Below are 12,384 nucleotides of genomic sequence, written 5' to 3' on the forward strand. Positions count from 1 at the left end.
AGACATTTTCAGTGGTCAGAACTGGAGAGCTGTGTGTATGCTACTGGCATCCAGTGGGTAGAGGATCCTGCAATGCACAGGAGAGCTCAGGACGTAGAATCATCTGGTCCAGAACTGAGAAGCCCTGTCTTAGGCTGAGTCCTCTCCTCGAGTACAGCCTCTCCTCTAGACAGATGTCTGAAGGGTCGCCCGTCAGCCCACCAGATCTGTACAGGCGTGTCTGAGTCCAGTCGTGAGCTCAGGTTGAACCTCATCCCTCGCAGCCATTTGACGTGTCTAATTTTGTCGTGGCTTCTTTTACCCTGCACCTCGTCATACAAACCACTCAGCTTGGTGGCGAAGTCCTGGACAGTAAGACCAAAGCCATAGGATTTCATAGGTCTGTCCTTCCTCCCTCTAAGGCAGGGGTTCTTAAGTTTTTTTGCTCCACGGACCCCTTACTAAGTCCACAGTATACTGTGTGTTATTTAATAAATATATCACACCCGCACCAACACGTCCCTACAACAAGGGCATTTTTTCATTTTAATTCAAGCTCACGGACCCCTTGGGAAGAACCCCTGCTTTTAAGCATTGTTAGTCCTTACCCCTTACTTACGTCCCATGCTACATTCTCCTCAGAAGGCCTATAGCTGAAATCACAAACCACATCCCACTAGTCTGAAAGAGAGAAAAGAAACAGAATTCTTAGGCTTTCAGGATGTTATGGTTTCCTTGGTTGCTCGAGCAAATGCCATGCAATGGGTTGCAATGCCATGCAATGGCTTAAACAGTGGGAGTTTATTGGCTCGTGGAGAAGGCCAAAATCAAGTCATCCACAAGGCGATGCTTTCTTCCCAAAGGCAGGCTTTCTTGGGCTGCCCGCTGGTGAGACTTGGTCGTGGGTGCCTCTGTCACATGGCAGTGCACATGGTGGCCTCTCCTGGCTGCCCCCTTCCCTTCCAGGTTCTGTGGCTGTTCAGCTCTGGCTGCGCCCTCTGGCTTTCTCTTTCTCTGTCTGCATTCCATTCTGCTTGTAAAAGACTCCAGCAGCAGGATTGAGACCCAGCCTGATGGAGGTGGGCCACGCCTTAACTGAAGTCGCCTCGTGGAAGGGTCTTACTTGCGATGGGTTCACACCTGCAGGGATGGATTCAGTTTGAGAGCATGTTTCTCTGGGTTGCATAGCCCCAAGCTACCACACAGGGTAAGGTGGGAAAATGACCCAATGGGATCGTGGGGCTAATGCAAAGCAGCTGTGTGAAAATGAACCGCCTTCTCCCCAAGAGTTTTTAAGAAGTAGGTGTTCCCCAAGATTTGTTTCCAAAAGCTTTGCATAAACACTACCAGATGTGGTATCAGGGGCATGTAAGCCAACTTGAAGAATCCGAGCAGCATGTTTCCAGGTATAAGTAACTAATTGGGAAGCAGATATGACTCAAGCATTTGGGCACCTGCCTACCACATGGGAGGGCCCAGGTTTGGTTCCTGGTGCCTCCTAGAGAAGTTGAGCAAGACAGCAAGCTGGAGCGATGGGTTGGCGTGGTAAGCTGATGCAACAGGGAGGCACAAAGAGGAAACACGATGAGAGACAGAATAAAGCAGGGGGCAGAGGTGGCTCCAGTGACTGAGTGCCTCTCTCCTATGTGGGAGGTCCCGGGTTTGGTTCCTGGTTCCCCCTAAAGAGAAGATGAGCAGACACAGCGCGCAATGAATGGCCATAGAAAGCAGACAGCACACACAATGAGGGGCGTGGGGAATAAATAAACTTTTAGAAAAAATAGCTAGTAGGGACTCTGCATACTCAATGAATACAGTTTTCCTCCCTTCTTATCCCTTTTCCTTTACTTTTTCATAGACTTTATTTTTTAGAGCAGTTCTAGGTTTACAGAAAAATTGTGCAGGAAGTAGAGGGAATTCGCACATGCCCCTCTTGGGTGCGCCTCTTGCATTAGTGTGGTGCATTTGTTATGTTTTGATGACCCAACATTGAAACATTATAATGAACTGAAGTCCATAGTTTCCATCAGGGTTCCCTCCTTGTGTTGTACCCTTCTAGGGGTTTTGACAAAAGCATAATGTCATGTACCCACCATGACAGTATCGTAGTGAATTGTTTCACTGCCTAAAATCGCCCTGTTCTCCACTTATTTTCTATGGCTTTTTACCCATTTGTCCCCAAAGCACCATCAACATACCTGCACACACAGTTACTCATATACGTACTCTTTCTCACACTCTTTTCTCCAGGGCATGGAGTCTAGTGAGGATCACACTTAAAAGTTCTCTGAGACCGTTCAGACAGGTAGCAGTGGTGTTTCCATCGCCCCGTGCTCAGCCACCTCGGAGCATTTATTTCTTGCATTATAGATAGTTTTAGTTATGCACGGCAGACGGAGAATTTCTCAAGGGCAGAAACATCTTGTTCATTTTTAAAGGTTTCCAGAGAGTATTTCATGCATTGTATGCTGTCAACAAATGTTTGTCGAGTGACTGAAGAAATGCATGAGTAAATGAAAAGGATGTTTGGAGGGGGACCTCAGAACAATTCTTGCTTTGCCTTTTCGAGAAGCTTCACCTAGTCCTTAAAGAGTGAAGACCTGATCCATCTCTGTTTCATTTCTTGAAAACAGGAAGTGTTTTGAATAGACTTACAATTACCAGGGAGGGATCCAGCAAAGATGTTGCTAGAAAAAGGAGAATGCTTTTCACCCAGGCTCAGCGGGTGACCCTCTCCTGATTCTGGGATGGATTTTTTCCCAGCTGCACTCATGGTTCTAAAGCACAGTTTCTCTGGGCTTGCCTCTTTGGGTGTGCTTTTATTCTACCCTGGCAGAGGAAGCGAAAGCCTGATTTGGCAGGTTGGCGAAAGTGGTCTTTCATGTAAAGAGAATCTCGTCATTGGTAGGTGCTGAATCAGTCTGCAGGCGCTGCAGCGGTTAGCGGGCGCTCAGCTGTCAGCACACACTGTAGCGTGCCTCACCTCTGTTCTCTGCCCCTTGCCTGCTTCTAAGAGCTCTGCCAACCCAGCTGGGTTCCCTAGGCAGCCCAGATCTTTCTTCCACAGAAAAGAAACCGAGAATTCTCAGGTCAGAGCCCGTGAGCAGGGTGAGCGCTGCATGCCCCTGGCCAGGGTCCATATTCGCTTCCCGGATATTTCTTCCATCCAGAATTCTCTTCTTCCTCCTTGCCACCTTTCTAAATCCTGTCCATCCTTCAAGTCCTCACTCATTCTACTGACCCCCCAGGACTGTCGTGCTTTCTGAATTCCCTGTACTTATTGGGGTCGCAAGGTGTCTGATTATTTTATTTGAGCTCATTTTGTTTCTCAAGTAAGTTTATTTTTTTAAAGGTTTACTTATTTATTTCTCCCCCAACCCCTCGTTTTGTGCTTGCTGACTGCTCTCTGCATCTGTGTGTTGTGTGCTTGTCTTCTTTTTAGGAGGCACCGAGAACTGAACCCAGACTATCCCAGGTGGAAGGGAGGCGCCTAACTGCTTGAGCCACCTCCACTCCTTCTTGTTGTGTCTCTGTGTCTCTTTGTTGTGTCATCTCGTTGCATCAGCTTGTTACACCAGCCTGTTGTGTCAGTTCACTGTCTTGCTCGTCTTCTTTAGGAGGCACTGGGAACCAAACCTGGCACCTCCCATGGGTAGGTGGGCACCCAAGTGCTTGAGCCACATCCACTTCCCTCTCCGGTAAGTTTTTGAGGGCAGGAGTCATAGCTTTTATTTCTTTGGATTTCTTTCAGAAACCCCGGCAAGACAGTCACTCCTTTTTTCAAAAAATTTTTTAATGTGATAATATATTTACAACTGAGAATTTCCCATTTTAACCACTTTCAAAGGTACAGTTCCGTGGTATTCATTGCATTCACAGTGAGTGTGTGCAATGTGACCCCCATCCATTACCCAAACTTTTCAATTATCCCAAACAGAAACTTTGCACCCATTAAGCAAAAATTCCCCCTTCTTCCCAACCGCTCCCTGGCCTCTGGTAACCTGTAATCTACCTTCTGTCTTGATGAATATACTTATTCTAGGTATTTCATATAAGTCACTCCCTTTTTTGATGTCATTATAAAAAGCATCAAAGAAATTGGTCCCTGCAATTATAGCATAGAGATTTCTGGAAAGTTCTGATGCAGATTATTGGTTTGGGGTTTGAGGAAAGAAGCCAACACAGAGATTAAGGAACAAAATGGAAGGGCATGCAAAATATCTAAAGATCACGAAGTAACCTCCCACCAGTAGACTCTTTCCATTAACTTGCGTCCAGACAACTATCCTCAAAATTATATATTTCCATACACAGATACATCAATTTATATATCTACACATAGACGTACATTTGTGTACACTGTTATGGATCGAGTCACGTCCTCCATGAAAGCTTGTTCACTTCCTAACCTAGTCTCGTGGACGTGTAGTCTTTCGTTAACAGGGTCTTAGAAGATGCTGTTAGTTAAGGTGACACCAACCTGAATCAGAATGGAGCGCTTGTAAGTGGGAAATATGGACACGGTGGGAGACAGAGGGGGAGAGAGATGGCCCTGTGATGAGGTCAGAGATTGAATTAGGGATTGTCAGCCAGACACCACAAGATTGCAGCAGACTTCAGAAGACGAACGAGCCTGCCAACAGCTGGAGTTTGGACTTCTGATCTCCAAAACTGAGAGACAACAAATTCCTGCTGTGTAAGCCAAGTAGTCTGTGGTACTTTGTTATAGCAACTCTGGAAAATTAATGTACACACACACACACACATAAAAAAATTACATATAAATGCACACAAGGGGCGAGGTGTCCAGGATAACTGAAATCAGAGAGGAGAAAAGGAGAAGTCCTGAAGGTACCTGTATTAGCCAGCCAAAGGGGTACTGATGCAAAATACCAGAAATCTATTGGCTTCTTTAAAGGGTATTTATTTGGGGTAGGAGCTTACAGATACCAGGCCATAATGCATAAGTTACTTCCCTCACCAAAGTCTATTTCCACGTGTTGGAGAAAGATGGCTGCCGACGTCTGCGAGGGCTCAGGCTTCCTGGGTTCCTCTCTTCCCGGGTCTTGCTTCTGTCTGGGCTCAGGTCCTCTGGTTTCTCCACAAGGTCATCTGTAGACTGTCAGGCAATAGATTCTGTCAGTCTCTCCCTGGGGTTTCTGCTGTATCTAAGGAGCCATCTCTATTCCTCTGTGTTCTTCTCCTGGCTCAGGTCCTCTCTTCATGGGGCTGGCTTCTCTTTCCTCTGTGAGCTTACTTCCCAGGGCTCCAGCTCAAGACTCCAGCATCAAATTCCAAATCAAAACTCCAACATCAAAATCTTCCAACTCTGTCCTTTGCCATGTCTTTTATCTGTGAGTTCCTACCCACCAAGGGGCAGGGTCTTAACACCCTACTGAAATGGCCCAAACAAAGCCCTAATCGTAATTTAATCATGCCCAGGTATAGACCAGTTTACAAACATAATCCAATATCTATTTTTGGAACTCATAACTATAGCGAACTACTACAGTACCTATATCTGCTTCCTGTTTTTTTCCCCTTGCGATGGGAAAGGTGAAACACAGTCATGGCGATTCTTTGTCATTCCCTCAGGCAGTCATATCACCAGATGGTAAAAACAAGAGAATGGCTTGTTACCTCTGTTCCTTCCATCTTTAGACTCTTTGTGTTTGGTGCCCACAAGAAGAGAGACTTGTCGTCCAGGAGTCTAGCCTTGCCCTCTCTGGATTTTCCTTTCTTGTCTGTAAAACGGAAGTGACGTTTCCCCTACTTTCTTATAACACGGAGGGAAGCACCAGTGCCCTCCCGTGAAACTACACTGCCCCCGTGGGCTGGCCCCGTGGGCGATTAGACCATGGCTCCCTGTATCTGAGTTTTGATTTATCAGATGGTGTGTATTTAAATTTAAATTTCAGTGATTTCCTGGTAAGAAAAATACAAATACAGGCAACCACGACTCCCAACCAGAAATGTCCCGGAGCCCCAGCACTGCTCTCTCAGCTGTCGCTGGGTGTACTTCAGATTTCTTGTGCACTTGACAGAGAAGTTCATTGTTTTGGCCTTGCCTGCAAATGTGAAAACAGGAACCAGACATGCGTGTGCTTTGTTTTCTAGGGAGGTGTGCATCCAACAGGATGGGAGAATTCATCTCACGGTTGTTTACTTTGGGAAAGAACAAATGAACGAGGTCAAAGGAATACTGGAAAACACTTCTAAGTGAGTATGAGATGAAACCGTAATACGGTGTCATGGTAACCGGGCTCAAAAGTTACTCCTCCAAGGCTGGCACTTCTGCTTAGCTTTGTTTTCCTTAACGTGGTGGGAGAACTGGGAGGTGGATGGTTGCTGGCGGCGTGTTAGGGAGATTCCGCCCCCTCCTTCCCCGGAGACCACCCTGCCTGACGCTGGTCCTCATTGTGCCGGGAGTGATGCATTTGACAGTCAAGACAAACTGCCCTGAGCACCAAGGGTGGCCGGCGCGGGCTGCTTTGGGCTTCCGCATGCCTGGTCAGAGCCGCGCTCAGCACCGCAGGTTTTGGCACTCCGCAGCAGAGGGCGAGTTAGGGAGGACACAGCTGTTTACTGCGTTCCCTCTGCAAGGCTAAGTGCGATAGCCGTGTTGGGATCCGATCCACTTAGCTAAGGGTCTCATCCTTTTGCTTGCCGTTCATTATGCATTTCGACAGATTACGGGGGAAGCCGGAAGTGAATGCCGGGCCTGGGTCCTTGGTTAAAACCTATTCCATTGAACAGAAATCATTTCACCCAAGACTTTAGAACTAGAGATATTTGTACCTAGTTGAACAGATGCAGGAGGAATAAATGTATCAAAAACAGCATATCTGGATTTCACCCCCATCCCCACCCCCTGAAAAAGATCGATGGTACTTTCTCTCAGTGGGGAAGCCAGAGTGGCCCTGCCACGCTCTCCCCAAGCTTGCCAGTGAGATTTGCAGGGCTCCAGTGAAATATTCAAATGGATAGTTACTTCACAAGTGAAGCTCTGAGGGCTGTGAATACACAGTGGCAGAAATAGTCTGAATAGAGCCATACGGTTTAAATCTGTTGCGAGTCTCTCATAAATGCTACCCGGGTGACTGCCAGTTGAAAGATCAGATTCCAAGATTGACTATACTTTTTTGCATTTATTTTCATGGTTTGTTACTGATTTAGTGTTAATGGGTACTAGACCAGAATGCTAGCTATAATTATTCAAACATTCTAAAGCAAAGATCAGCAAACTATAGCCAGCTGGTGAAATGTATTTATAGATGGTTTCTGGTTACTTTTATGCTACAACTGCAGAGTGGAATAGTTGCAAGGAAACTATGTATGATTCGCAACACTAAACTATTTACTCTCTGACCCTGTATGGAAAAAGCTTGCTGATTCCTGTTCTAAAGCAATAAGGAATTAATAGTTTAAAACTAGCAGCAACCTAAAGCTATGGGCCCTGTTTAAGAGAGTTCAAAGTACGTGAAATAAAAATTTCTCCACTCTAATGCATTGCAATAGCCACCTCATCTATGCTTAGGAATGAGGAGCATGAAATATTAAATTTCATGACCTCTGCCCAGTAGGTAGATTTCAGCAGCTCTGGAAATACCTATCCCTGGGCATAGATTTTTTTTTTTAAGCTTCCAGATGATTCTACTATACAGCCAGGATTGAGAACTCTTGTCCAAGAGCTGTTGGCACAAGGCAGTGGCTTCCCATGAGTGGCCTTGACTGCAGCCAGCTGCCCCATTCCAGTATTTTTAAGTAGCTATCCAGGTGGCTCTGAAGTGCTTCTGTCCTACTGGGTCCAGCATGAGACCTTTCACAGCACTTCAAAGAATGACCAGACATTTGCTAATTGATGGGTATAACCAAATGTATGTACATCGATGGGTAAACGGAAGACCAACTTAGGAACTGTAATGTGAAATAACCCTTTGTAATGATTAGAATGCTTAGATGCACTTAGCAAGCACTCTCTCGGTATCAAGTTACCTAACAAGCTGAATTATCAATCAGAAGGTAGCTCAAAGAATGTATAAAATTTGAACAAGAAAAGTAAAATGTGAGTGGTAGGGAAGGCTTGCCTAAAACTTGGGAAAACTTCCAGAGATTAACCTACCCCAAAACAGAGCACTTCAGGGAAGAGACTGAATTGATTTGTGTCTTAAAGTAGCCCTACCCGTGACTTTGGCCCCCATTTTTCCATGTTGATATCCTCATCTGTTAACACGTGCTGACTGCAGTTTGTCACTGAAGCTTTGGAAATGAGAGAGTCCCTGCCTTTGATCAGACCAGCTCTTAGAGGAATGCCCTGCAGCCAGCCTGAGTGGACCTCACACTGCCACACGGCAACTCCACCTTCCAGACGAAGCTTCCTAATTCACCCATTGCTTAGCCTGGCACCTCAACTGCCTCTTACTTCCTTCTCCCCTTGCCTTCATGACTTACGCACGCCATGCACGCCCTCTGCGATTGGTAGGATGTGGTTTGTCCCCTTTGTCTTCTCTTCTTGGAATTCCCCTTCACCTGTCTTCTGCTTACTTAAACCTTCCTACCCTTCTATGCTCACCCAAGATCCCCTTTCTGGAACTCTTCCTGTCTCAGTCCTCTCCTCTCTGCACTTTGAATATACTCACTCTCAGCACCTCTTGCATTTGGCACTTAGCCTAGGATTGGGCTATTTCTGTTTCTTTCCATTGCCCTAACTTTGCAACTAGATCATAAACTGCTTAATGAGTGGGACTCTATCTCATTCCTCTTTGTAACTCCAGCACTTTGCACAATGCCTCACATAGAAATGTTCAATGTTCATTCAGATCATGCCAGATATATGGTGAACTTATATATCACAAGCATCTTTTTTATCTTAAGATGGTAAAACTTTTGTTCAGGGGCATCGTAATTTTGGAAAGTAATAAATATTATTTACAGGAAATGCCTTAGCTACTATTCACAGCGACCTTAAATGGGTGTTGTTATCAGTCCCATTTTATGGATGAGGGAACTGAGGCTTAGAGAGATTGCTCAGGATGCCATTCCTGCCACAGAGGTGAGCCAGGATCTGGAACCCACACTGTGCAGGCCCAAGGCTCACAGATTTAACATTGTGCCCAACTTCTATCCCAGTATGCTCCTTCCGCAAAGCCGTAATTGTTAGTCGAAGGTAGTAAGATTTGAAATCAAACTAAAATTTATTTCACTGGGAAATCAGTATTGTGATTAAACTTTTCTAAATCCTGTTAAATGCATCTATTTTAAGAGCATCTTTCAAATTCTGGTTTAATGATTTTTAAAGATGTGTGCAGTGTTTTATGGTCTCTCGCCCTAGGTTTTCTTGTCTCTCGCCCTAGGTTTTCTTGTACTCAGTTGGGCTGTAAATTTCAGTTGGTTGCTGTAGATCAGTGTTTTGCACACTCCAGTTTGTGATTCATTAGTGGGTTTTTAAAAAAATCAACTTAACTGAGTCACATCTAGTGTTTTTTTAAAAATTGAAATAGAATAGGATAGAAAATAGAGTGAATCACAGATGGTAAGGATACATATTGTTTCACGGAACTTTTATTTCTCTGTGTGTCTGTATGGAGTCATGCTATGTAATACATTCCTTTGTATAAAATGCAGTCAAAATATTGGAAAACCATTTCTATAGGTAATAGCATTAATCAGTGTTCTATACCTGATTCTTATTCCACTGATTTTTCTATGCCATGGTTTGGTTAATCTCAGATTAAATCCTACCTCAGTGGTTCTCAAATTTAAATGTGCTTTGGTATCACCTGGGGTGATTTTAAAAATGCAGATTCCGGGAAGCAGATTTGGCTCAACTGATAGAGAATCTGCCGACCACATGGGAGGTCCAGGGTTCAAACCCAGGGCCTCCTGACCCGTGTGATGAGCTGATCCACGCGCAGTGCTTATGTGCACAAGGAGTGCTGTGCCATGCAGTAGTGTACCCCGCATAGGGGAGTCCCACGCACAAGGAGTGCACCCTGTAAAGAGAGCCACCCAGCCAAAAAAGGTGCAGCCTGCCCAGGAGCGGTGCCGCACACACGGAGAGCTGACACAGCAAGGTGATGCTACAAAAAGAGACACAGATTCCCAGTGCCGCTGACAAGAATACAAGCAGACACAGAAGAACACACGGTGAATGGACACAGAGAGCAGACAATGGGGGAGGGGAGAGGAGAGCAATAAATAAAAAATAAATCTTTAAAAAAAAAAATTTGCCAATTCCTGGGACCCAGCCCCAGAAATTCTGAGTCAATAGGCCCGAAATGCCTGGAAGCCACACTAAGAACAAGTTCCACGTGTGGTGCTGATGTCTGTGGCCCATGACTTAAACTTGGAGAAATATTGACCTAAGTAGATATTTGTTTCAAGCTGTTTTAGGGAATAAAAAAATTTCCAGCAGAGTGGAAACCACTCAGTGGTTGAGTGCCTGCCTTACATGTATGAGATCCTGGGTTCAATCCCCGTTACCTCCTTAAAAAAGAAAGAAAAAAATTCTAGCTGGTAAATGAATTGGTATGAACTGTCATTTACTGTATTAGTAATTCATCTTTTGTTCAGTCACGAGGATACAAAAGCATCTTTCAGAGGAATTATCTCTGAGATTGAGGGGCTAGAAATGAAACACCGTCCTACCACTAAAAGTGTGTAACAGTAAGAAAGGGTATTTTTTTTGTGGTTGGGGCCTGCCTTGCCAAAGTGTGTGTCAATATTCCCTGCCTCTTTTGAAAGAATTTGTATGGCAAGTACGCCCAGGAAGACTTTATGAGGACAACCCAGAACAAAATTTGGTTTTCCTGAAGTTAGAGCAGAACTGTTGCTTTGCTTTAATTTTTTTCTAAAGCAGGAAAACTTAAAAATAATCGTATTTGCTAAAATGAAAGAAACTATCCGTGAATCCTTCCAAGGCAGATGAAGAGTCTTGGGCCCTGGGAAGGTGAGGCAGGGGGTAGCACCTCACAGGCTAAAGTTGGCATCTCAGGCCTGTGGCTTTCTCACCCTGGCATTTCCCAGGGAAGGGAGTAAGCACGATTCTGCTCGGTGTGCCAGCTCTTTATGGAGATGGGCCTGTGCTTTGTGGCATTCTCAATTGTTCTTTGGAGGTTTTGAATATGGCCTGTAGATTAGATGACAGTTATTGAGACAGTGCTGCATTTCCTGAGGGTGGTTACTTTATTGTGGTTATAACGGAGAGCGCCTTGGCTCTTGGGAGACACATGCTGAAGTCTTGAGGGGGAAGTGCCAGGATATCTGCAGCTAAATCTCAGATGGTTCAGAGAAAAAGAGAAAGCAAAATATGGCACGATGTTAGCAGCTGGTGAATGTAGACAAATTTAACAACAAACTTTACACCTTAAGATGCTAAAAGAAGAATAAACTAAACAGAAAGCCGCAGAAGGGAGGAGATGATGGAGACGAAAGTGGAAATAAATGAACTAGAGAACAGAATATCAACAAAATCAAAAGATGGTTCTTTGAAAAGATCGACGAAATTGACGAATGTTTAGTTAGGCTGATCAAGAAAAAAGAAGACTCAAATAACTAAAATCAGGAATGAAAGATGGGACCTTACAAAAATAAAACATAAGGGAATACAATGAACAATGGTATGCCAATTTCAGAAGTTTATAGTACGTGCCCTTCTAGGGAGGTGAAATACACTAATTCTTAGAAAGACACATACTATAAACTTCGGAAATTGACTCAAGAAGAAATAGAAAATTGGAGTAGACCTGTAGCAAGTAAATATATTAGCAATAAAAAAAAAAAATCCATAAAGAAAACCAATGCCTAGATGTCCTCACTCGTGAGCTCTGCCAAAGGTTTAAAGAAGAATTACTACCAGTTCTTCTCAAACTCTTCATAAATACCAGTTCTTCACCAAAAATAGAAGAGGGAACATTTCTCAATTCATTTTATGAGGCCAGTATCACTCTGATATTTAAACCAAAGACATCACAAGAAAACAAAACTACTTTTATTAAAAACATATGTGTGCTGTGTGCCATGTCTTATCTTGACTCTCCCTAATCAAGCAGTCCTTGGATTCCTTGTATGTCCCTGCGGCACCTGCTGGGCACACTGTCACTCTGTGGAACTGAACTGAATATGCTGCTGAGGAGTAGCTTGTTTAAGACTCAAAGGAAAAGCATGGGCTGAGTAGCCACCGCGCACTGGATACTGTAGCAGTTTGGCATTATTTATGCAATCCAAAAGTAGATATTGGACTGGTCTGTTCCTCTGGGTGTATTAGATTATATTCGATTCAGAGGTTTCATTTTTACTTGATTAAATTATAATTAGGGCTTTGCTTCAGCCATGTCAGTAGGATGTTGAGTTCCCGCCCCCTTGGTGGGCAGGGACTCAGAGAAAACGACAGGGCCAAGGAAAGAG

General features: G+C 44.4%; 1 protein-coding gene across 21 annotated transcripts in view; it reads left to right on the plus strand.

The window, feature by feature from the left end:
- Positions 1 to 12,384, plus strand: part of CSGALNACT1 (chondroitin sulfate N-acetylgalactosaminyltransferase 1) — a 398,657-nt gene that overhangs the window by 361,893 nt on the left and 24,380 nt on the right. For 14 of the 21 annotated variants that reach the window (XM_071212689.1, XM_058290053.2, XM_071212688.1 and 11 more), the window contains 2 exons: positions 3,597 to 3,677; positions 6,097 to 6,198. In XM_071212689.1, the coding sequence (XP_071068790.1) occupies positions 3,597 to 3,677; positions 6,097 to 6,198 (183 nt within the window). The remainder of the gene's footprint in view (positions 1 to 3,596; positions 3,678 to 6,096; positions 6,199 to 12,384) is intronic. The other 7 variants (XM_058290061.2, XM_004478297.5, XM_004478296.4 and 4 more) reach the window with 1 other exon arrangement.

This window comes from Dasypus novemcinctus, chromosome 29, assembly GCF_030445035.2.
Source record: "Dasypus novemcinctus isolate mDasNov1 chromosome 29, mDasNov1.1.hap2, whole genome shotgun sequence".
NCBI classification, from domain to species: Eukaryota; Metazoa; Chordata; class Mammalia; order Cingulata; family Dasypodidae; genus Dasypus; species Dasypus novemcinctus.